This window comes from Heterocephalus glaber, unplaced genomic scaffold (genome assembly GCF_053883595.1).
Source record: "Heterocephalus glaber isolate CG9 unplaced genomic scaffold, H.glaber_assembly_v1.0 deba00000546, whole genome shotgun sequence".
Lineage (NCBI taxonomy): Eukaryota > Metazoa > Chordata > Mammalia > Rodentia > Bathyergidae > Heterocephalus > Heterocephalus glaber.
The window spans coordinates 13,414,075-13,441,182 of record NW_028258147.1 but is presented as its reverse complement, the minus strand read 5'-3'; the positions used below and the strand labels follow the sequence as shown (position 1 = coordinate 13,441,182).

Below are 27,108 nucleotides of genomic sequence, written 5' to 3'. Positions count from 1 at the left end.
GAAACATTCCTAATATCAGAGTCCTTCAGTCTGGGATTCAGAAGCTGCAGGTCAGCTACTCTGGAGTGACTGGGTGGAATGCAGCCCTCAGGTTAAAAATGTAGCTCCTCTTCCAGCCAAATGCAGGATATCTTCCTCTCTCCAGTTCAGTTCTACCTTCCTCAAGGCCACTAAGAGTCTTGCCTCAGCATTGCCAGGGCCCACAACCCCCATGCCACTGACAGGCTGGATGGTGACAGGAGGGGGTGCTCTCTGTCCCTCACTGGGCCCCTTTGCTATTCTAGTGTTCAGGGCACTTGAGAAGTGCTGCCAGGTAGGCAGGGCTAGATGATGGTCCACCCTAAGCACCTGCAGTCTATTTTGCGCTTGGCTGCTGTGGATGGAACCATGCTGGGAAACATCAGGCAGTTGAAGGCTTCTCTCCTCAACTTTGCAGTTTGCAAGTGCTTCCTTGTGTTGAATTCCTATTCTGGGTGGCAAGATGTCATTGTAGGGCCCTTAACACCTTGGAAAATGAACACCATTTCGTCCTTGAAATTTCCTTGAACTCAATGCGCTGGCCACAGGCTGAGGTTTGGGATTCTTCAAGTGTAGTCTGGCCCCTCCTGTATCATCCTCGACCACTTTCAGTGTCCCTGACCTCCACCATTTCCAAGAGGACTCAGTATACCCTCTTGCTGCATCCCTTCCCTATTAGCAATGCCAGTACTTTCAGCAGGCTAGTTGGCCTGCCCCTCTCTCCTCCTCTCCTCCCACCAGCCTGGCCAGCTAAATAACCCCGGAAATTAAAGAATTCTAACCATGCACAGACCCTCCAGGGCTGGGCTGGAGATTTGCAGAGCTGAGAGTGATCCAAAAGACCTGTACCAGCCCTGGGAAGAATGTGTGATGAGACCAGTGGTTTGTGTTGGCCCAAGCAGGCCTCCCATGGAGTTTCTTTGAATCTGTCACCACATTAAGACAGAGTTATTAATGGCTGTAACTCATTATGTGTCTCTAATCCTTACAGCAACCTTCCCTATTAAATGTCCATTTTAAAGGTAGGTTAAGTAACTTGTCTAAGGACACAGGGCTCAGATACATAGGAGAAATATAGCTCTTGGTATTCAAACCTGGACTTTTCTAATTCTAAGGCCAGGGTTCACCTGGTGGGCTTTTGATGAGCACTCTAGGAGGCTGAGGCAGGAGAATTGTAAGTTCAAGCCCAGCCTGGGCAACTTAACAAGACATTGTCAAACTAAAAAATGAAAAAGGGATGAAAATGTAGCTCAGTGGGAAGGCCTTGGGTTCAATCCTTGGTATTAAAGAAAAATGAAAAGGAAGAAAAGAACAAAAGAATTCTTTTAGTGGCCAAGCTGATGTCAGGTGTAAACATTTCTGGTTGGGTAGTCTTTTAAATCAAGGGTTTTCTTCATTTAGGAACAGACCAAATTCTTGCCTCATCTCCTCTTCACTGGGTGGTACACACTCACACTCCAGAACCTACATCTACCAGAAAACAGTCACATACTGTACATGGACAGTCTGTTGGTGCTGGTTTGTCTCTTGTGACTTCTGGAACTCAGGCTTGGAGCTTTGCACTCAGCCCATACATCTCTAGTACCTCAAGTATCTTAGTCCATGTCACAGGGAAGGAAGCTTTAGGCAGCTCTGCACTTCACATTCCTCCTCGAGTCAGTGGGACAGCCAGGGGAAAGCTTCATTCCCAGCTCCCTACAAAGGGGCACTTTGTCCCAGCCACGTGTTTGGTGGGTGTCACTGCTCCCAGTCCCTCTTGGCCACTTACTTCCCTGCCTCTCCAGCCTGTGGACTCATCTCCTCTGCAGCGAAGTACCCACAGCCACGGGCTTCCTTCTCCAGGGTTCCCGAGCGCAGGACAAGAGGGGGAAAGGAGACTCGCTTGCCAGCTCGTCCTCTAAACACGCGGTGGGGACTCTGGTAAAGACAGGGTGAGCCCAGAGGATCCCCCATTTCTGGCTTCCAAATTCTGCACAAAACGGGGCAGCGAGCCAAGGATTTGAGGTTTCTGTCCCGAGGGCGCTCAGCTACCGGCGGTGCGTGACTGTCTCAGGAACATCGATCCCTTACTTCCCTTTAGGGACCCAGACCGGGAAATTTCCATTTTTTTTTTTTTTGGAAATACGGAATAAAAGCGACCAAGACTTTTGCTCAGATCTCCCTCTAGGGTCCCTCGGGTAGGGTTCGAAGGCCCCCGCCGCGCGCCCTGGGGCTCGGGTCCCGGCAACTTCAGGTGCTCGGCAGGCCATGGCCGCTGTCCCCGCCAAGGTCCCCGCAAGGCTTCGCCCTCCGGCGTCCCCCACGTGGGAGGCAAACGGAAACTCAGTGGAAAAGGGCTTCTGAGCAGCGGCCACTTGTGCCCTCTCTGCCACTCGAAAGCCTCCTCGAAGAGGAAGCCCTAGGCTCCTGCCCTGCCTGCCGCCCGGAGCAGAGGAGGGCGGTCCCAGGCCAGGCCGTAGCCCTGGGGGCGGGGTGGGAGCCCCAAGACGCTCTGCACAGAAATCCCGGCAGAAGTAGGAGGAATTCCCTTCTCCTGAACCAGGGACAATGAGCACGGGCTAAACGGAATTCACGTGGAAAAACACGTAAAATGCAAGGACGACCCACAGCTGTAGCAAGGTTTTACCCTGAGCTCGCTGCTGGGCACTGCCTTTTCTTTCCAGGAAAAGGCGTTCTTGTTATCTTCCTGCAACAAGTGTTTGCAGAAACTTTCCTTCTGGATGGGTTAACAGACCCGTGCACTTACTCCTCACTCAGCTGTCCAAAGAAGGTATTTTTTTGCCTTTTCCCAAAACTAGTTAGTGTTCTTTTGAATTAAAAAAATACTTTCACATAAAAAATTCTGCAAGACTTGCTTGTTAGGTTTTCAACTAAACTTTTTTTAAACTTAAGTATTGTATTTTAAAGGATAATGCCATATAAAACCTGGCTTCCTTTAATAGACAAATGCCTGGGCGTTTGTCCTCCTTACACTCGCCTGCCCAGGGAACCATTATTAGGGCCATTTTAAGCAATTTGCAGGCAGGCTGAAGAGAATTTCTGGGCAACCCCTCCCCCAAGCCACTTTTCACTCTGCTACTTTATAAAAATTTATTTTCATTTTTTGGCTCATAGGTCAGTACAGGTAGTCCTAAAAATTGAGAGCAGCTCTATGATATGCCCTGATTGCTATTGCTCTTGGTGTGTATGGATGGGGGTTCGAGGCAGGGTAGGCATCTTTTAAAAATCTCCTAGGTGTGGAAGGTAGGAGGGAAGGACACCTAAATCTGGACAGAACTTCCAAGAGGCCAGCAGGTAGGTGGACAAATGCACCAGTAGCAAGGACGTCTGGACCCCAGATACTTTCCCCTACACCCCCCGCATCCCTTCATTGTGTTTGAATCCTATCACAACAAATTTTGGAGTCCTTTTGAATGTTTTTAAACAGTTCCAGTAAAGTTGGGTGGTTGTCAGCTTCTCACACTTTAGCCCAACACAGATCAGTTACACTGAGATAAGCCCTGTTAAGGAAATGGGCATTTTGTTTAAAGGAAAAGAAGGGAGACCGGGGGCCACTCAGCAGTAGAGTGTATTCTTAGTAGGAGTGAGGTCCTGGGTTCAATCTTCAGAGTGTGTGTACATGTCTGTGCGTGCACACACACACAAAGAAAAAAAAAGGAAAGAAACAGAAGGAAGGGTGGGTAATTTTTAAGTATAGACCAATTTGACCTGTGGGGAGAAACCTTGGAGAGGTATCTGCACATGTATGAAAAGTCATGTTCTAAATCTTTAGAAATAAAACACATTGGGTCTCCAAATTTGTTCTCCTACGATGTTATAAATACTGATTAGGTACCCAGTCTGGGCCACACAAATCTGAGTTTAGGGTAGACTGGCTGGGCACCTGCAGGGTACTGGGTGTGGCAATGGAGAAGACAGGGAGGGAACCCCAAAACTGCCTTTCAAAAACACTGACTTTGTAGAGTTCGTCTAACCAGGAAAGGGAAGGAAACTGCTTTCTTTCATGTTTATCTTGTTATCCCAGGACCTAACAGTTGAGCCCAAAGTATTCCTATATAAAACTGTGGATTACACTATCTTGTATTAACTGCCTTCATTTAAAAATTACTTACAAATGTAGCGAGGTATGGTGGCATGCCTCTGTAGTCTTACCTACTCCCAGGAGTTTGAGGCCAATCTGGGGAACATAGTGAGTCCCTGGCTCAAAAATATCACTTATAAATTGGTGTAGTAGTATAATATGCCAGTATATCTTAGGAAAAATTACAAAAAAATTCACGAATTACAAAGCATAATACTGTTATCTTTCAAAATCTTAGCAAGAAAATACTTTTAGGTAATTACTACTAATGATGCCAACTCTTAAACATTACTGTATTAGCATTGTTAATAATACTAATTATTAGCTAACATTAAATGCTAACATTAGCTAATCATATATACCATTTGAATATATGGTATTTTCTCTTATGAATGTTTTCTGTCATGGTAAGTTTTTCAAACAGATCTTTCTGCCTATGAGGTACAAAATAGAGTTAAGACCTTTTATTTGATTAAAAACAAAAAGAGCCAAACACAAATGTTTGAAGTACTGCAAACATCTTCTACTGCATTTAATCTATATAAGTCTAATAAATACAGGTTGTTAGGACCAAATGGATTTTTATTGCCAGCAAGCTCTTATACTTAGAAGTAGGAATACGGTATGTTGATGGAAGCACACCTTGGAATTTCTTACACTTAAATGTTCAGAATGGAACAAGACACAAGCCCATTGGATAATCTAGTCTATATTTGGGTTTGGTAGTCCTTTAAGCCCAGGATTATACCTGCCGACCAATTCAAGGTAATAAAGACCATTAAAGTTTTTATACACATCACAACACTGGCAAAATAACTAGAAAACCAACCTGGCACATAAATTATAAACTGTAAGGTACACAACATTTTAACAAAAGTGCAGTAGAGTTGCTGCAGTGATCAGAAGTGGCTTATCATGGTATTGTATTATGGAAAACACATGTTTCACTTTACACACAGGACATTGCTTTGATGTGATTACAGAAAAAAAAGGTAAAATTTGCTTTAAAAAGAAAAAAATTCACGTTCCAATCACAAACAGTGTCAAAGCTCATTCTAGGTCAAGCTACACAAAAGAGAATGATGTTCCAAAAAATACTTGGCATTTTCCCTTTTAGCTCTAACTTCAAGTTTCCTTCTTAAAGAAATACAAGCATTTTTATTTGGTTCAGACAATAAATATAATTACAAGGACAAGGTACAAAAAACAGTGTCAATGTCTTCCTTTCTTCTCCAGCACTACATGTCATCAGGCCTCCTCTTCTTCATCACTGTCTTTCATAGTAATGCCCTGAAGCCCTCCTCCTTCAGAAACAGAGGCAGTGGCCTCTTCCACTGTGAGGCGACTGTGCAGAGTATCATAGGTCTTACTGTTCAGTGTTCCTTCCAATACCCCCTGCAGTCGAAAGTCCCTGTAAGTTTTCTGGAGGAAGAGAGAATTTGCTTAGATAAGTTAGATTACATGATAGATATGAGGTGTGATCAAAATATACAGTGAATGTTTACATTAAAAATTTTATTTACAGTGAAAGACACATTGCCATTAATCTCCCTCAGTTTACTCAGTTGGCATTTAGGAAATCATCTTGAATTATCCACTAGTGGATTCAGAATGTGGCTGCCCACATCAGTCACCTTGGTGATATATTTCTGGAATGTACATTGAATAGCAGTACTCAGACTATAATCACTATGAGTAGATCCAAATGTTGTGACTATTAGGTGACAAATTTGTTCCCTTCCTCAAAACTTTAAGAGTTGAACTGCACAGAATTTACTGTATGAATAATCTGTAAGAAAGATAAGATGATCTGCATGTGCATATTTAGTTTTAATAAGAAGAAATTCTTAGTATTTCAACTGAGAAGTATTTAAATTAATACTGTAAAACACACTTCATTTTGTAAAATGGATTGTTTTGGAGGGCAGGTGTATTTAGGGAGAGAGTTAATCGTATTGTCAGTAAAAGAAGTTCACACTCTAAGAATTTGTGAATTCTTAAATGTATTTACATGTACATGGGATAAAAATTTTGTATGTCTTGGTCCGGAGATTTAGCACAGTGGTTCTGCTGCCTGCCTCGCAAGCGGAAGGACCCGAGTTCGATACCCAGTAATTTTGTATATCTAAATGCTTGCAGAAATTTTACTTTATTCTTTCAAATCCCCTTAGAACAGGAAGGGCCAAATTCTTACATAAAGCTTCCACAGATAGGATAATGAAACAACATTTGCATTTTTATAAAATAATAAAATTTATACGCTGTAATTATAATTCTTTTTACAGTGATTTAAAAAACTTCTTCTGTCACACTTAAAATATATAAGTTGTAAGGGCCGAGGATTTAGCTCAGTGGTTCCGCCACCTGTCTCACAAGCGCAAGGTCCCGCATTCGATCCCCAGTACCAAAAAAAAAAAAAAAAGTAAGTTGTAAGGCTTCCCTTATGTTCACTTTTTAAAGAGATTATCTTAACATATTTTCCATGACTAAGGAAGACTGGTATATTATTACAGGTATTATTCTCAATTTTTAAAGTTGGAGATAAAAATCCAAAGTTAGTTAAGTGGAAAAGCAAGGAACAAATGGAGTTAACCTGTTCTGTAGAAGCACTTTGAAGGGCTTTATTGAAATTCTTTCTGAGATGTTGTCTTGTTATGTTGACCAGGCTGGCCTCGAACTCCTGGACTCAAGTGATAGTCCTGCATTAGCCTCCTGAGTAGCCTGAACTGCAGACCTGTGCTACCATATTCTGTCCCTGAAGACCATTTTTAATGCTGAACATCTTTTACAATGCTCCTACTGTCCTCTGTTATACTAAGAATATTAAGCAGCCAAACAGACTTTAATGGATTGGCCCAAAGAATCGGTACATATTAATTTGCCATTAGTCCATTCTAAGTGATTTGGTACAGGGGATCAAACTCAGGAGCTTGCGCTTGCGAGGCAAGTGTGGCACCACTGAGCTAAAACCCCAGCCCCATGGAGGTCTTTTTTTTTTTTTTTTTTTTTGCCATTATTTGCACTTAATAGATGAAAAAAGTCAAATAAGGAGGACTATTACACTTCATATCTCAATATCCTAACTCTATAAGACATGCTTATTTTCACTGTACACAGTGACTGTATTCCTAATACTTCTAGCACTACAGAAAATACCAGAACAAAATTCAAACACCTGAACTGAAGGTACTTATTCACATGAGCTGGAATGTGCCTCCTGTTGATCCCCTCATTTAACACACCTATCATTTACTAAGGCCTTTGGGAAAAACGGACCATTATAAGGCAGTGGGAGAATTGTGGTTTCCAAATTTTATCATCCTGTCCTCTTCCACTTAACATGATGTTGAAATTTATAAGCAATATGTAAATGGTAAGGGTGGAGGATTATGTATGTTATTTAGATAAAAATTTGATATAAATAAAATTCATATTTGAAAAGCCTATTGATGTTCAAAAATGAATTGAATGTTAAGTAATGTTCTGAGCATTGTATCTGAAGTCAGTATCTTAACAGCAAGCATGATTCAGATTGAGAATTTCTTTTTCTCAAATGATCAAATCTATTTTCACTTAAGTTTTAATAGTTTAAGATATATTCGATTTACCAGCTTTATGGTCTCTAAATTGAATAAGCTTATGATGATAAACACGTAAGCTTGCTCTGAGTCACAAATCATGACTAAAGTGATATTGTCTTATGCCAAAAGTCAAGATAACTCACATTAGAACTAGTGTAGTAATTCTGAGAGGCAAATTTTGTCTAGAGAGTCTAGTAACTAGTATGAATGGCATTATTACCACAGAAATTTGTATTCAAGCCTATTATTGCCTTGTAGTTAGATTAAAAATACTGTATATCAAGAACACAAAACATTCACTGTCAGATGATATAAAGTATTATTTTTTCATTGACATATATTTGATTTTCTTGATTTATTGGAATGACTTCCTTTAGACTAAGTTGGCCAGGACAGGTCTTAATTGTAGATTTGCAATACCAAAGGCTAATTTATATACAATTAAAACAAGGTCTTTATTCTATTAGCAACCAATGGCCAACTCACTCTGTCTCAAATTCACAAAATATTATCAACACTTGAATATCCTCCCTGGCTGCCACAATGGCTTGGTTGACTCCTATTTAAGACAAGTACCTGCTCCAGGGTGCTGCTCACTTCTCTTCTTTTTTCCTAGCAAAAAAGGCAGCTGATTTATGTTAACTGCTTTTTAAATGCCTTATGGACACCAGTGAGAACATAAATGCAACAGCCACTCTGATTTTGGGGGATTAATAATAAATCAATCTGATGTTAAAATCTCACAGATAATTTGAGAGACCTTGATTTTTTAAATGGAAATCTTACTGGTCTTTATTTTTTCTTAGTAAGCAACCTAAATGAACCAATTAGTGTGTAAGCATCTTGACAGGAAAGTTGACTGTCAACAAGTTTGATGCCCCATGGGTCGCCACAGCACAAAAGAATGGCAAAGGCTGTAAGCAGTAAGGACTAGAATGCTAGGTGCAGGAGCTTAGCTCTGGGTGGAATACACCACTGCTGCAACATGCTGGCCAAGTCCTTTACAGTTCTGTATCTGTTGTTTTTGAATGACTTTGCTCTTAGGAGAGGGGTTTTGTGAGACAGGGTCTCACTGTTGTAGCCCAGGCTGGCCTTGAACTTTCCATCTTCCAGGCTCAGCCTCCCAAGTGTTTAATAGTTTCCTAAATATTCACTGGGAAAAGATCATTATGAAAAAAACCACATGGATTCTGAAGAATGATGGATATACATACGAAATTGGTAAAGTTTATTTACAGTCAAAGTAGGGAAAAATTAGAATATTAAATTACCAATTCACCATGATTTTCATTGTGAAAAGAATGATTTTTTAATTATTAAAGAGAGCTTTATCCCTTGTAAAGGTTCTAAAGCACTGGCTGAGCCTGGCGAATGCTTATAAAAAAAACCATATTTATGAAATAAGATAAATTGGATTAGCTGGGCACAGTGGCACATGACTGTAATCTAGCATGGGGGAGGCTGAGGCAGGAAGATTGGTGTGAATTTGAGGACAGCCTGGGCTACAGAGTGAGTTCAAGTCCAGCTTGCACTGCAAAGTGAGACCCTGTCTCAAAAAACAATAAAAAAAAGATAAACTGGACTAGAGTATAATGAAATGTTACTGTATAATTCAGAATAATAATAATATTACTATTATTACTAGGGATAAAATCCAGAGCCTTCACACAGAGTTACATCCCCAGTATGCACGTATGTATGTATGTATGTATGTATGTATGTATTGTATTGAGACAGAGTCTCACTAAGCTGCCAAGTTGCCCAGGCTGGGGATTGAACTTGCAATCCTCCTGCCTTGGGCTCCAGAGTGCTGGGACTATTTCCACACTCAATATAAAATTGTTGTTTTATGTTAAAGTATTCACTGGCATAAATACTTAAGCTCTAGTTTCTTAGCAAATGTATGTATACAATATATTATTAATTATGGTTACATTCTACACTTTGAATATATTTTTGTCAATTATACTTTATTAAACCTGAAAATAATTTCACTGGTGCTCGACTTTTAACTACAAGGATGTGTGAAAATGAGAAAGGGAATAATTTTGAGAAAAGGTGGGCAAATAAAAAAATGGAGATTTTAATTCTAAAAACAAAATAAACAAGCAAAATAAAAGAACTTAATTTATCTGCTAACATCAACTGGCTGAATATGTAACTTCTGACATCCTGAAGAGAGTAGACATTAAGTTGGAAATATCACTGATGCTAAGGATAATCAGCTAATCCCAGAATGGATCACAGTCCAGTATGGACTGCAGCCTTCTAGGTATATTTGGAAGGTAAACACATTGGCCCAGTTCTCTTTGATGAAAAGCAAACTTTACTTGAAACTTCTCCAAGTCACATGAATAGAAACCAGGAAGAAACAAAAGAGAACCAAGTCAAATAGAAGGTATCATAGTGTGATTTCGCTTTCTTTGTGAAACGTGATGTTTGGTAAAGAAGCATTCTGGATCATAGATATTTTGTCTGTTGAATGCATTGTATAGATAGAATTTTTTTTTTTGTGGCAATAATTTTACTTGCTACTTGTGACTAGCCACAATTACTATTATTGTAATATTACATTATAGTCTGGTTCTACAGTCCAGTAGATTTGTTTCTGACTTTGAAACAGAACTTTCCTGTTTGTGGTTCTTTCTAATATGTGATAACCTGTGTATCTATAGCACAAAACAATTTGTATTAGACTGTAGGAACCAAGAGAATAATGGAAAAATGTAAAGTGCATTAAAAAAACTTTTAATGATGTAACAGTGGTTCTCTTTGGTGTGTATTAGAATATTCTGAATGCCCTGTTAAAATAGTGATTGTTGGGTCTGATCCTTGGTTTGATTCCATAGGTCTGTATTAGAACACAAGAGCTTGGCGTTCTTACGGGTTCTAAAGTGATGCTAATAATGCTAGGACAGGAATGACACTTTGAGGACCACTGTACAGGTTGTGTCTATACACATACTCATGTATATGTGTATGGGCAGAGATATGAAAGTCAAAGGCTTCTGTTTAAAGAAACAGTTGACTCTCAGCAGCTTAGGGTTATGTTTTCATCCATGAGGTAGATTTTTTCTTAAGCGTTTACCTTGGGATACATTTTTTGCTTCGACTAGAATTTATAAAAATTATGTTGAATAAATATATTATTTTAAAGCTCTTATTCAGTAAATACAACGTGTAGGTTATTACCTTTTCCCTTGAAAAGCAAAGTCAAAATGTCCTGGTGAACTTACACGACATCTTTGTTAGTAGTTTTAGATCGTCTCTAGCATTCAAACTGGTCATCTTTTACATATGAGAAAGGAAATAGTTCCAGCAGAATTCAGGCAGTGACAATGTGCTACATTCATACCAAGATATAATAAAAATAACTGAGATTCCTCTTATTCTATTGGCAAGTACAGTTCAAGAGCCCTCAGAATAATACATGATCCTAGTAAATACAAAATAAGTATATTATGAGAAAACACTTTTTTCTTGAAGGCACAATTATTGTGGACCCACTACATTCAGGTAAATGTGCTAGGATCTATGTACACTGCCTTAAAATGTGACTGCTTACTAACAAATATTCTTTTATTTATTAATGCAAATAAATATATATTCAATAATCTGAAGATTACTTATTAAAGTATTAAGTTATGCTGTTTAAGTGTTTACATTCACTCAGTTGTATTTCCCATTTTGTGTGTGTGATAACATCTTGCCATTATTCTTTATAGCTTGATGGGAAATTCACATCTAAACACATTTTGTTTACCTTTACAATCTTGATGAGAGTCTTCAGTTGATAAATATGAAGCTGGAGATCTAATCTATCAGCCAACCACACGCAAATGACTTTCATGGAATTGCTGTACCATTGCTGCAAAGAAGGATGGGGGCAGAGAGGAGGAGAACAAAAAAGAAAACCTCTGCAGTATTTATTTAGCAGATTCGGTAATGAGAGGTAATGAAACCCTCTGAAATGACCACAGATAAGCACTTAAAGTCAATAATGCTATAATTTCCTGTTAACAGAATTGTATGTTTTACTAGAAAATCTGCTAAGTTGACCTAGGCAGTTCTTTACATGAATTAACATTATAGCCTTTCAGCTGTAACGTATTCATGAGAAACAGTGTTTCTGCACTTTGCAGCCCAGTAGACTGCTTTGTAATTTTTGGGTAACAATGGGTACTAAACATACATTATGGGACCAAATAGATGGCTAAGCAGCAGGAAAATAAAACAGGTACATTATTTTGAAAGCAAAAGTTCTTATTGGCTGAGATGTTATGTAAAAAATCAGATATCGATGTATTATGACACAACAGTCAATACCTAGAAATAATATTTTGAAGGACTGACGGCAGAAACATCTACAACTTATTAAACAGTAATACTTTGTTATACCTTTATTGACTATCAGTTAAGAATTTGCCAAGATGTTTTAAAGCCATCTAAAATCAAGACTTACTGAGATCACAGGAACACTATCAAGATGTCATGTGTAAAAATCTTGAAACAGTGTCAGTCAACTAGAGTATGAAAGACAAAGATCAGTTTCACTTCGCAAGCGTTTTTGGAGGATTTATACTTTTTTTCTGTTTATTACAACTGTGGGAAAAATACTGAAATTCTTCTCTAATATAATTTTTTGCTCCTATATAATGTATAAGAGAAAGAAAAACAAGAAATGTTGTTTCCTATTTTCAAAGAAAGATAATCTAGCCTTAATTGACATTTTAAGGGATTCAGTGATTATGTGACAGAGCTAGGTTTATGTAACATTGTAAAAAGAATGGTACCATATAGATAATAGAGAAATACCAGCATTCATTCATCACATAGGAAATGACAAAAGAATTTTTGAAAGAGATTTTGTGTCTCATTTGTATATACAAACACAACAGCAGTACCAACAACCATATTTTCAGGTATATAAACACAGAAAGATAGCCTTAATATTTTTCTCCCTACAGCAAAACAGTAAATCTAATTTCTAAGAGGAATCTTAAGTGATATAAGTGTGAAATTTATCTGGACTTGTATTTATTAACATTGTTCAAAAACAATGTAGTATAAGAAGTGATATTTTAAGAAAAAATTTAAAATGAGCTTCATATTTCATCATTCATTTCTATTAATTTGTTAGTATACTGAACTTACATGCTTAAAATGTGACAAATTAAAATAACTGAATTCTAAGTATTATCAATCAAAGGGATTATTGAAAATGTCAACTTTTTAAATTATGGGTTAGACTGTGATTTTGAAAACATATGTTATTCATGCACCTAGTTTCGCTCCTTCCTAATGGTACTTTTAATTTTTCAGGACATATCAAAAATCACAAATAAATTTTATAAAATGAAGTACCTACACTCCCAAATTCTTAAAAAATAAAGCCCTAGTGAATTCAATACCTCTGCTAAAATGTTAAATCCCAAATCTTTTATATATATTAACTTTAATTTCTGATGTTATTTAAATTACATACTTATTTATTTCAAATTATTTATAGCCTCAACTTTCTGAGTTCAATTTTACTACAAGTTAACACAGGCAGTGACTGGCAATATTGAATTAAACATACTGAATTAAGCTTTTCACCCTGTATCACTCTCCAGATAATCTGAAAGTTAAAATGTCAAAATGGATGTGATTTTTGAAAATTATAAGGGATTAATAAATTAAGGGATAATGAATTTTTTTTCTGTTAAAGAACAGAAAATATATATTGTACAGTCTAGCATATTAGTTAATCTGTTAGACTATGCAATTATTATATACATGGGTAAGTTGTATAATTTGAGGAAAATGAAAATACTTTCATAAAATTATTCCATACATTTATGTCTTTAAAAAATCCTAACAAAACAAAGCTATTTAACTTCAGTTTCTATTACATATAAATGATACTTATCGTTAACTGAAAGGATATTTAAAGTAACACAGGAACTATTAATATAACTTCTACACAGTGCCAATATAATAATTTGAGAGAAAAGGAATCTGGGAATAAATTTTTCTAAAGGTAAATATAAAAACAAAAAGAGAGCTATTATTAAGTGAAAAACTTAAAGCTATTTTGCCATCATCTTACTTTGAAGGCAAATTACTCTACAAAGAAAAGTCTCTAAGAAACATTATCCTATCAGATGTGAATGTACATTTTTTGGTTCCTAGGTCAAGGTATTTTGCAGAAGCATTGCAGCTAAATTGCACAGATGATTAAGGGAGAACAGTAGCTGAGCTCGGAGCTTAGCCTACGCTGGCACTAAGAGTAGACGAACATCAAAACCCGCTACATTGCTGCTTTCTCATACAGAATGAACATTCCCTACCCCCACCCAACAAAATCACACACAGAAACCTCTAGCATCTTCCTAGTTCCAGTGCTGAAGTAATGTCTCCTTTGTTATGGAGTTGAAAGTACAGTGGTCCCATATTTTCAACTTGAGAAAAAGAGTCAAAATTTGGGTTAACTTCATATCTCCTGTCAAACCAAACCACACCAAACCAACCCTCAAAAATAAAACAAGAAAAAAAAAAACCTGAAAAAGGTGAATGTAAAGTGTGAATGTTAGGAAATGCCTTTCCATTTTGGAAAAGTTAATTTTATAAAATAACTTGGCCGACTATTTGCTTTTCCCTTCAGGGGATGACAAGGAAGGGGCGCGCCAGCCTGCCCTGCAGCCAAGGGCATGGCAGTACCATTTTATTCTGTGCTTTGGTCTGCACAGGAATAAAGCAGTAACTGTATATTTTACAATTTTTTCTACATCAATCCATGACAGCAGCCTACCACTTTAACAAAAAAATATGGCTTTTTTTTTCCTTTTTGTGGTTCATTCAACTCCTGTAAGGGCATGCATTACTCACTTCATTTTCTTGAGATATCTCTTTTAAAGCAAAAATAAAAGAAAAGGAAAGGCTAGGGTTGACTCTGTGAGACCCTTGTATTTATTCACACTTATTGTGCATGACTGTAGACTGGTAAATCATATTAGCAGCCTGTCTCCCCATCAAGCTGCTACTTGCTTTCCAGCCCTGGGAAGGTTCAACAAATCAACAGGAGCACGGAAAACAGAACATCAGTCTAATCTAGTGTTTAAGGTGAAGTTTTCAAACCCAATCTAAGAAGATCTTTAGAGCAAGCAACAAGCTGAAGGGCTCAGAAGGTGGTATTGACAATGAAAGAGTGTTGAAATATTGAGAAGCGCAGCACTTGTGCATTTTTAATAACAAGAGGGTCAACAAGGACACAGCTCCCTCAGTGCCAGGAGCTGCCACTGACTATGGAAATTGCCACACCAGGGCTATAAACGCTTGCAGTTCATCAGCTTTCTTAAACACCCTGAACCCCCTCAGTGGACCTTTAGTCTTGAATTAACAAACCAAAGAAATGAAAGAGGGTGCAGTCTGAATGGCTGGCATTGATCCCCAACTGTGTCAGCACTGCTACAGGCCCTGAAAAACTCTCTCCATTGTCAATAGAAATTGACAAACCTCCTTTCCTAAATAGTGCAGCTGAGCCAGGCGGGCTCCACGCAGCTGTAAAGGGCTCTGCTCTTGGGGCTGGGGAGCACTAACAATAGAACAAGCATGAGCTCTTTGTCAGTCCCAGACTCGGCAATTTTCTAACAAGGATTAAAGTTGTTTCTCCGCAGAGCTGCTGAAAAGAGATTTAGCAACATACCGTGCTTTCTTCATGCAAGTTAAAGAGAAGTAGTTAAGGAATTTCATTACTCTGTTGACTGGTGGAAATACAAAACAAATATATTAAATATGCACAACTCCCTTTTCCGGCCTAATTTACAACATTTTAAGTATGATTCCATTAAATATAACACTTATCACCTAGGAACAAACACTTCACATTTATTTTGGGAGTTTTATTTTTCAAAAGTCCAGCTGCTTGCCACCTGGAATGAGGTCTCAATACATACTAATGCACAATGCCTTTAGACCCTCTGTGGTTGATATTCCTAAATCTGAATCACACGACCCCATAGGGTTTATATATCATGGCTGCTTCAAGCAAATGATTTCTGTCAGAATGTGGCTTCTGATGATGATGGCAAGGTAAAAACAGATGCTTAGGTAGGGCACAAATCTGCGATATATTTTCTGCTTAAGTGTTTAGCTTTTTATTGATTATGAATTGGCACAACTGGTTGACATATTTTTATTCTTCTCCAGCTATGCTTGTCTCAATAGGTAAACAAAAGAAATAAAGAAAGAAAGAAGGGAAGAAAGAAAAAAAGAAAGAAAAGAGCCAACAATTTTTAGTGTATTAAGATTTGTTATGGCTAAATTTTCACAATATATATGTATTTCTTCACTTATTTCAAGAGAAGCTGTTTTATGAGTTGAAGCACTGTACTGAAATCAGATAACACCTAGAAAATTTCATCTTAGGAAGTATATACTTTTTAAGTGTAAAGTTGAATAAAAGAACAAACAAAATTTAAAAAATACTAAAGGCTTTGATGGCTGAGAAATATAAGCCATCCTTAGGATCATTTAGTGGCTTTAGAAACCAACAAAAATCTGGCAACACTGATGCCCTATAGTTTTACGAGTATTGTACATTAAAAAGTATAACTGCTTCATTATTCATTGAGTGCTGCTTTTGTCAACAGTACATCTATTTAATTTCAGTGACTTGTGGCTCTCTTTCACTCACTCTCCATTTCTAAACACTCAAATGTGAACTGTATATTAACCGTAAGTGATATAAGGCCATCGGTCCCCTCTCTCATTTGAGGCATCCCTCTGATGCTGTCTGATCACAACACTCTCCAAAAGCAGAAGCATTTTGAAAGTTTTAAGTATGAGATTTTTGTTGACTTATAATTGGATAAAGAGAGGTATTAAGGAAAACTGAAAGCGGGCTATTTACAGCTAAACATTCAGGAAGTATTCAACCCAACTGACCTCTACAAACATTCTCAGCTAGGCCCAGAGACGTTCCCGGGGGTAAGAGGGCAAAGATCTGCGGACATAGCAGCTGAGGACTGGCAGGTGAACTGACTGGTGAAGGCACAGCTGGGGGCGTGGGGGCAGGCAGTCCTAGCCTTTCTTCTGATACTCTTTGCTCGACTGAACCTGTCAGTTGATCTGTGCATGTCTCCGTTTTCTTACCTATCAGAGGGAGGGCACTGTATGGATCTAGCTTTAACATAAGATTCCTATGCACAATAGAAATATTGTGAGTTTAGATTTGACTGTTAGAGAAAAAGCATGATGAACTTGTGATTCTTGTAAAATTGAACCGAAGAGAAAAACAAAATTGTCATTCTTTTGGTTTTTATATGCTTCTTCACTATAGCTTAATTTTTCTAGAATGAAAAAAAAAATCGAAGTCTCGAGTTTCAGAACTTTCTACTGAGTGTTCTTTTGTTTTTAATTTACTCATTTTGGCCTCTTAATGAAATACAGTAATATTAGAAAAAAAAACCAAAGTGTAATAAGGACTGAATAAGATTTATAAAGAACTGTGTTATTTTTATTACCTCCTTCTTCTTCCTCTTCCTCCTCCTTCTGGTTTTTCAGTACTAGCTTTTTCATCTAGGTTGATTTAGGGTCTTCACACTAAGCTACATCCCCAACTCTTATTTTATTTTATTTTTTTTGGTACCAGGGATTGAACTCTGGTCCTTGCACTTGTGCAGCAGGCAAAACTACTGAGCTAAATCCCTGGCCCAACTCTTATTTTTTTAGATAGTGTTTTGCTAAGTCAGTAAGTTTCCCAGGCTGGGTTCAAACTTGCCTAAGATTTCCAGAGTACTGGGATTGCAGGTGTGTGCCACCTTGCTTGGCTTATTATTCTTATAAATTCTGATTATAAAAGCATCTGAGTTTTTATTTTCCATGGGAAGTTCAAGTGAATGTTAAAATTTTCTTTAACTCTTACAATAATCTTGAACTAGATATTATTAGTTCCATTTTACTTACCCGGAAGCTAAGCTTACATAGGGAGAAAAATGAGTTTAGAGTAATTTGCTTATTTAAGTTTGTACAACAAATATATTAAGTAAAGGTAAAGATTTCAGGGTAAAGATTTCTCTCCAGAGTCAGTTTCTGTAACTACTATGCAATTCTATTTTCCTCTAGGAAATAGTCTGGATTTATGATCTGTCAATAAAATCTCTGATTCTTAAAAGTAATTTGATGCTCATAGAAGAAAACTAAGAAAAACAATTACCATTCTTGGAGGTTCCTGAATTATGGCACAGGATTGTCTACAAATTCAGGAGATGTCTTTTATTTCAAAGAAGCTAATTAAATCTTCTTCCAGGTTGAAGCAACTCACATTCCCAAAGAACAAACACATCTGTAACTCCCATAATATAATGTGTAATATAAATAAATTCTTTGAAGACTCACACTCCATGTTAGATAATCAAATGGCTGCATGCCGTATCTCCCTTATATATATGTTGTTCTTTTTTTTTTGGTACAGGGGATCGAACTCGGGTCCTTGCGCTTGCGCAGCAGGTGGCGAAACCACTGAGCTAAATCCCTGGCCCTATATATGCTCTTTTAAAGGTTTGTTTAAAGTGCCATATCTCCTAATGCTTGAAAACCCTAGAAAACAATTTATTTTCACTGTAGTGAAATAATACAATGTGGAGAAGAGATCCTTGGTTCATGCATACACTATGTGGTCTTAATTATTTTTTTTAACACAGAAGAGAGAAGCATTTAATCCATGTCTTTGTTTTTCTTCTTCATTTAATAAAGTCATACTCAGGGTGATTTTCATTTTTTAACTCCACCAGGAAGTTCTGCATTCATAAGCATTAAAATACTTATTAAGGAACAGAAAATGTAAAAAGCACCAACATGGAAGTCTTGGCATATATAGATACCCCATAAATGCTTGTTGACTACTGAACAAATTTCTTTATCTTGGTAGTTTCATTCTTTCTCCTTTTGAAAGTTCATGACTATAATAACTGGGATAATTCCAGGTGAATTAGATTCCCTTCAGTTGGATAGAAGATTATATGATATAGCAAGACAAGTTTCATAAATTGAAGCTGCATGAGCTGTGGTCTGTCTATAAGTTTATTTGGCAGTCTAAGGGACTGTCTATAAGTTTATTTGGCAGTTCTTTTCCTGGTGCTAAAAAGATTAATGGCTATAAACTGAAAATTTCAGATAATCACTTGTTCCACCCTTCCCATCCCTATTCTGTTACCAATGACAGAATGCATGCTGGCCTGGCTAATGTTTTTGAGTGAAATGATTAACTAATGGTTTGGCTGATTCAGGGGCCAATCTAGTTTCAATGGTGCCCACACCAGCTTGGAGAAGGCACATCTTTTAAGAATGATTCATTTGGGGACTATGACCTTTTCATCTAGCTAAATCACTTGTTCTGAATACTGTAAGATTTTGTTTAACACTGTTTTAAATCAACAACCTATGTTCTAATGCGACAGTGAACCCATGCAGCTCATATTAAATTGTACAATTTAAGTTTCAAGATAAAACCTAGGCCACTAAATGAGCTGTTAGCATGTCTTTCCACTTCAGTTTTCTTATAAAAATGGGAAACATTTAAAAACTTCTTTCTGAGAGTGCCACAGGCCTTGGAATAGACAACTGCCTCTCTGTCTCTAAGTCATGGTGCACTGCTGCAGGAATCATTTACAGTAAACTGAATAAGCCACATCTCTGCCACATATTAAGCTTCTCTATATTTGTGGATTCTCAGCCTGCCATTTCTTCAGTCTGGACTTCTATTTTTAATGTCATTCCTGGCCAGATTCATGTTAGCCCTTCAGACTCAGGTCATCCATTATCTCTGCTATGAAACCAGTACTATTTCTTACCAGGGAGAATTAAGTGCTCCCATATTTTCTGCTTCTAGCACTTTATCCAGGTGTCTGTAAGGTTATGGCATAATGTATTATGTCTGTCTTAATCTGATGTGAGTATGTGCAAGGCATTAACTGACCTCTACCTTTACTGGTGTCTCCAGTCCTTAGCAAAATGTCCAGCACACAGCATGTATTATGTATTTGTTGAAGGATTAAATGTTTCTAATTATTTGTAAATATAAATGATATATATAAAAACATTTTATATTTTATATGTATTTTATTTATATTTTAAACATCTACAGAACTCCTAGCCTATTATATATATGCTATAAATAAAATATAAAAGTAATGGCAGGGCAGCTTTTCATAAGGAAAAAGAAAGATGTTTACTGGAGCTAAATTCATTATTGACTGGAATCACATTTCATTAATAGAAACATAATTTATAGATGGTGTAACTGTAGAAATTATTAGAAAAGAAACAATTCCATTGGCTACAGAAATAACACAGGACTAAAGTGGAGCTTAAAATGTGACAGTCTAATTCATTTTAGGTGATGAGTGAAAAAGAGAAGTACTACAAATTAAAACCTTTCCTGATCTACCTCTGAGGGCCCACATACTCTTGCACACCAAGATATGTGACACTCCAGGTTCAGGTGCTGCTGTGCCCAATGCTGGGCAGCCCTCAAGAGGCTGTCACCTAAGCAGGGCATGGCCTGCTCCTGCGTATAGTCCAGTGGGTATCGTGAGATCCACTCCTGATGGCTCTCAGCTGGGGGCATATTTGGGGACATGGCTGGCTATGTTGCATGCATATTTTTTGTCACTTAGTGACACGTCCTGGGTACCTTCTCTACTTGTTTGATTTGTGAGGTGTTTTTATAGAAAGGTACAAAAATATAGTTGCCGTGGGAATATTCATTCTCTTTGAGGGAGTATCCTAATTTTTGGGCAAAGGACCCAGGACAGCCAGGTAAGACTGAGTTTGAGGCCAGCCTGGGCTGCAAAGTGAGCTCAAGTGGAGCCTTAACTACATAATGAAACCCTTTCTCAATCAACCCCCCCCCAACACCCTCAAACCCAAACCCAAACTCAAACCCAAACCCAAACCTCAAAACCTACTCCAAACCCAAACCCAAACTTAAACTCAAACCAAATGATGATGATAACAATGATGACGACAATAACAACAACAACAACAACAACAGCAACAACAACAACAACAACAACAACAAACCCAGGGCAGAGACATCGGGAAAATGTGGTTTGACCTTGAGGTCAGGGTATTTGATGTTACAAGTACTGGAACTAGGTACAAATCATGTTGATACTAAATTATTGGCAAATTTCCAATCACTTGAAACAGAATAAGGATGATCATTTATTTGAAAGGATATATGATTTTAATTATTTGTAGTATTTTCATTTGAAAAAAATATCTGTATCTATTCTGTAGGTAAAAAATGAAAAATTAAGTGGCAGTTAACCATTTCTCAAGAAGAGCCATTTGGGCATCAGAATGTAAGCTCCTCAGGGCAGGAACTTGATCTACCTTGTTTAATATTGTGGTTCCAGCTGCTAGCACAGTGAGCTATCTTTAGAAATCTTTAATAAATACTAGTTGGATAAGTAATAATAATAAAAGGAGTTCTCTCTGTTCTAATTAGAATCCCATGGTGTCACTGTGACACATGTATCAAACTATTTGGGACAAAGTCAGTCCCTAACACCCGAATCCTAACATTCACCACCATTCCTTACATGTGGTAACTGAGTGGTGAAATACTTGTTTTCTAGACTTTTTACACGCAAAACATCTTTTGAATGGATATTCTCCATCAGTAAACATGTATGAGTAGGGCTAATAAGAAAGCCAATAAAAATATGTCGACTATATAGGATCAAAATTATGGAGAAGAGCAAAGCAAAAGTATTAGAAATCTATGTATTAGAATGCATAAAAAGAAATGACTTGAAGGAATCTTGTTCAGCCACATTCAAATACTGATTCCTGTTCCTGACTCTACATCCTCAGCATGACTGAGAGCACTTTGACAAGTTTCAAAGGGCAGCCACAAAGATGATTAAAGGGCTAGAAATAGGGCCTGTGAAGAGAAGTTAAACAAATAGGGATTATTTATCCTGGAGTAGACAAGTATGACAGGTGCCTTTATAACTGTCTTCATATATAGGAAGGATTATTTGCTAGAGGATGCTGGCTGCCTGTTTTTTGTTCTCCAGTGAGAGAAAAGGGGGAAATGGGTTTAAAATGAAGTATAAAGAATTTAGATGAGGTGGGGGTAAGAAATTTCCTTTTTTCAAACCAAATATTTTGTTCACATTAAGATAGTGAAATTTGGATGGTTCTCTTCTGGAGTTGGGCTAAGATTAGGAACTATAATAGGTCTCTTTAGGTGTTTATGTTCTTTAAAATGGTCATTTTATATAATTTCCTATCAATGCATTCAATAAACCCACTGAATGATGGTTTAGCCACAAAAGCTTCTTCCTTCCACAGATGTCTTTTAGTTGGATTTAGCCAATAGTGGCAACCTAGCTGCCACTGCTGTGCCCATGTGTGAATAGTGCTGACCCTGCAGAAGGGGCTGTAGAGCGGGCTCAAAAAGGAGGTGGCTCACAGAGGGGGAGTACAAAAAGCCACTGTAGGCAATGGCCTTAAAGCCATATGTGTTACCAGCTTATGAAATTAGGACTGAAGGAAAGGAGAGTAGTAGCTGTCTGCTCTATGAAAACAATGTACTGGTCAACTTCTAGACATGCTGGTCTCAGGGGAGGTCTAGGCATTCTCATTAATAAGTCACTCGTGGCCAGCTGAAGTGCAGGCATGCAAAGTCACCGGGGTAAAGCCAGGATCTACGTGGCAGAGTCAGAATTTCCAGACCATCTTAAGGTGAAATTTTGGAAATGTTCAACATGTTGCTTATAATCTAACATGTAGAAATGTGTTAGTGATCATGTTCTAATTTCTTTAGAACTTATTAAGTCTTTGGCTTGTGTGGATGAATGCAAATGCATCTTTCTGCAATTGATGTTCAGAAAAATTTCTCAATGAATATAAAATTCTGTCATCTTCTATTCATCGACAACAATTTTACCATTGCTAAGAGAGCTTAGGTGATCAATATTTTTTTCTTATTCAAGCAAAAATTTCCAATCAGTTTGCATGTGGAATTTTTAAAAATTGTGAGTACAATTAAAGGTGAGTTGAGGCTCTGGTGGAAATCCAAAGAGCATCAGCAAATCTGAGCACTGCTCAGCTTTTGAATTGCTTTTCTACTTCTCAGTTCTTTTAAATGCTTTTCTATGGCAGGAACATTTTTCTTAATTAGTCACAGCTAATTAGTGTTCTGGCATAGACAAGTAATCAGAAATGTCAGAGCTGCAAGGCTACATCTCCCTAATCCTTTGATAATAATTTAGCCTCCTGGGAGGGCCCCAAGCTGCGGTAAGTAGTGACTGACAATAAGGCAAAATTAGGTGGGCAGCAGACCATTAGGATAGAAAAATAAAAAGCACTACCAAATCCTGCTGAGCACCATCAGGCAACTAACTGCACTGCCAGATGAGGTGCCTGTTTAAGCCTGTGTTGTTAATTAGCTGATTCTACCAGACCTGCCACATATGTCCAGGTGCCTCATGCAAAGATGTGTATTTCTGGGAATGTGCCAAATGACAATTGCGTTCCACGATCACATTTCAAGAATCTAAGTAAGAAGTCCACATATTTCTTAAAGATTCTTTTGAATTATCAAAGAAATAAGATCAACAAGCTACAATACATTTTCTTGTTGAGTTTCTTTTAGGCAATTAGGCACGCTTATCTCAAGTTTCTTAGGTTTTAATTCAACAACAGCTTAGATTCAAATAAGGGCCTTTGGCCTCTCTGAACAGCGTCTGGACTTGCCAAAGCTATTTTGGCATATACCATACATCAAAAGTAGATCCTTTTATAAATTCTTACACTTACAAATAATAACATTAAAATGAAGATTATTAACTCAAATGAACCAGAGAGCATTCATTCTGTAATTTGAGAGGTTTTAAAGAGAAACAAACTTTGAGGGGGGTAAAAAAAACCATAAGGAGCAAGTTCTGTATAGCATTTCCTGAGGCAGACAAGAAAACATAGAGAACAGGTTTGATTATGAGTATCTTAAAAGAGATCAGCCAACTTCAGTAGGAGTATAAATACATAGGTAAAACAAAGCAGGAATATATACAATTAGAAACAACAACAACAACACTGCAACATCTGGAAAGCAGTGTGTTAAAGCAGCTAACTCTGGTGCTAAAATATGTGAGATATGAGGTAAATAGATGCTATTTCTAGAAGATATATAACAAATGGATTATTCAAGCTTTTAAATCTACTTTTACAGTACTGAACTACATAATTAGGTATCAGGGCAGAAAATATAACAATATAACAATATTTAGAAATAAATTATCCCAGGAAGCCTCAAATATATCATTGAACTTATTATTTAGTCCTTTCTACTGATAGAAAAGGAAAATAATTATGACACATGGGTAATATTAGTATTTACTTTTGAATGTTGACAGAAAAATCATGGTTGGGCATAAGGGACCAAAAGTTAATGTATTATATTTGTATACTTTTTATATAGAAACAAAAACCCAAACCAAAACATACTCTGTAATGGTAATCTATATTAATTTAGTCTACAAACAAAGCTGTATAATAATTTGAAAGAGGAAGATCAATTGAAAAGAAAATTGCCATTTTTAAATTGACATTCACCTGAGAGAGTATATCTGTCAGAGAATTATAAGAAAAGAAAGAGGGCAAAGACAGTCTTCCATCTCAATGGGTTCTAGCCTTTATTGCTAATAAAGAGGTCAATTACATAGGCATAAAACCTCACCCAAAGAATATGAGTGAAAAAGAACATGGTCACTTCTAAATACATATGACCAATAGTATTGTGGAATGTTTTACCTAATTGTCATGCCCATTCATGTTTTGATGATTTTGACTATTTGTGGGAAAACAACAAAGTAATACACTGAGTCTGTAAGTAAGAGTAATGCTAATGTTACCAAAGATAAAATAAACTTACATGAAAAAGCCTTATTCATTTCATATTTGGCAGTCCAGAGACAAACGGGCACATAAGGGCAAAATTAGTTTTACTTTTAGAAGCATATTCACTTGCAATATTTTCATTTTTTTTACCATAGCATAAATGAACCCATTTATATAGTTTAGGTCAATTTGCTTAAAATGTCTACTTTTGAGTAGGAGGTAAGAATTCTTTTCATAGAAAGTCCTTAGAAATTAATACTTTATGAAACACTGGAGGAATATAACTGATTAGCTAGCATTTAAAGAATTACTTTTAATTTTACAAGTCATCATAGCAATATTTAAAGAAAATTTCATTGAGATGAAACTCCTCAATGATTAAATATTTAATCAGTTTATAACGCAAGAGAATGGTTAATCTGCATGATTTACCAATTAGATACTGCACCCTGGTGTGTCTTCAGCAACATGAAATCTACAATGTGATTGTTTCAAAGGGACTCAAGATGGGCAATGCCCAATACACGGACAAAGGGTTGGCGAGTTAGGCAAGGTTACTACAGTATTTATCTCAGAAAATAAGATGTGTTTTAGCCAGACCCCAAATAGCCACACTGTACTGCTCCTGGACCTCAGGAAATGATGACAGAGGGTAATCTTGGGCAGATGTCAGTTTTGGCTTCTAACACAACACCACTTTCTAGCCCAGAGCAGCACAGCTCTCCAGGAATGGCCCCAACATCTTTCCTGACACTTGTATACCTGTGGCTGGTACCATCTGACCTGAAACCCAGGTGAGTGAGCATCCACTGTGCCTGGGAACAAACTCCACAGGCAACATTAAAAATGGAAATGAAGAATTAAAAAATCTTCGTTATACTTCTATATTAACATTAGACAACTTGAAGATGGTTTTCATTTGACAATAAATTTAAAAAGACTTGTGGCAATGGTTTTTATGTTCAAAAAGGACTCTGGTGTATGAGAAATTGCTCACAAATCAGATGCCCGTCCCGGTTTATCCCTGATTTTTCCTACTATAGGAGAACTACCTTTAGATTTCTCTTACTCAGACAGGGAACTATTATTAATTGAAAAGTAAATGTAACATGAAGGTTATAAACTTAGTATTATGTTTCAATAACCACTTCAGAGGCAGAGATAACTTCTGTTTTACTATCCCGATCACGTGGAGAAGTGAGGCATGAATATAAAATATATGAGTTCTAACTACTGTTCTAAATTTGCATTTCAAGACAGTGGTATAAGATACACAAAATGTCATGTGGAACAACTATTGTTTTATATAGACTCTTTTCTACTTATTTACTGCACTTGCTATTACTTCTTAGCTGGGACACCTTGCTTCCACTTGGCTATCACAAAAGAACTTAAGAATTGCTACCTTGAGTCACAGGACTCTTTATGCAAATGACTTAATTTGTGTCACTTCTGCTAAAAACTGATATGAAAAGAATCACTGGTTAAAACCTGGAAGGGTTCAGAAACCGTTTGAATTTTCCAGTTTTTTTTTTTTTTTTTTTGGTACCGGCGATTGAACTCGGGTCCTTGTGGTTGCGCAGCAGGCGACGAAACCACTGAGCTAAATCCCCGGCCCCTCCAGTATTTTTACTTATGTATGCTGCGGTAACTAACCTGTGTCTGGAACAAATGACATAACTTTTGAAAGTTATCCAGACAACCAATGGCAATACTGTGGTTGGAACTGAGGTTTCTGGATTCAGTCCTGTGGTATTCCCAAAGGACTATCTTATCATTTCAAATTTTGTAACTCTGAAGTATGGTTGAGACAGCATGAACTTTGATAAGTGGACTTTGAAGAGAGTCAGTTTCAAAGCTTGACATTTAATAAGTCACTTATCATTTCTCAGTGGAAGTTTCTTTAATTTAAAAATAGGATAAAATACGGATGATGACCAGAAGTTTGGAAATGATATAGGTAAAGCACCTAGCACATGTTTTTGGCATATGGAGGTGCCAGGGAATAGCAGTGACAACAGCTAATACTATTTTGATAATGTGGAGGGCCGGGAATTTAGCTCAGTGGTTCTGGCGTCTGCCTTGCAAGCACAAGGTCCTGAGTTCAATCCCCGGAACCAAAACAAGAACAACAAAAAACAAAAAAACCTGATGATAGAGTGGAAGATTAGAGACATATCTTCAACTCAGTTATTTTGGTTAACAGCATGAACCTGTCATCATTTATTTATAGTATTTGAAATTATTTCTGTTTTGTGCAGAAAGCCTTTCATAAGTTCAACTAGTTATAGGGTAAAAGTGAATTCCTTTACATGTGTTCTATTATAACTTTTAACTTTACCATTTCAGAATTTGACAGAAAAATTTAATTTATCCTATTTGTGGCTTTAAGAGTATACAGATTTTCATCATTTCCCTCTAAAGTGCTCTGAGGTTAAGAAGCAAAATAGCTCATCTATGGAGGCCAGAACAAGAACAGTATAGAATACTCCTGCCACAGATTTCATGGTGTCTGGCTGTGTAGGTTACACA

The 27,108-nt window shown here is 37.2% G+C and overlaps 1 protein-coding gene across 22 annotated transcripts in view; it reads right to left on the bottom strand.

The window, feature by feature from the left end:
• Positions 1–4,600: 4,600 nt before the first annotated feature.
• Cadps2 (calcium dependent secretion activator 2) overlaps positions 4,601–27,108 on the bottom strand; it is a 557,170-nt gene continuing 534,662 nt past the window's right edge. For 19 of the 22 annotated variants that reach the window (XM_087204429.1, XM_087204444.1, XM_087204446.1 and 16 more), the window contains 2 exons: positions 11,444–11,548; positions 4,601–5,521 (listed from right to left, as the gene is read on the bottom strand). In XM_087204429.1, coding sequence (XP_087060555.1) covers positions 5,348–5,521; positions 11,444–11,548 — 279 coding nt within the window. In that variant the 3' untranslated portion in view covers positions 4,601–5,347. Of the gene's footprint in view, positions 5,522–11,443; positions 11,549–27,108 lie in introns of those variants that run through there. The other 3 variants (XR_015448631.1, XR_015448632.1, XM_087204433.1) reach the window with 2 other exon arrangements.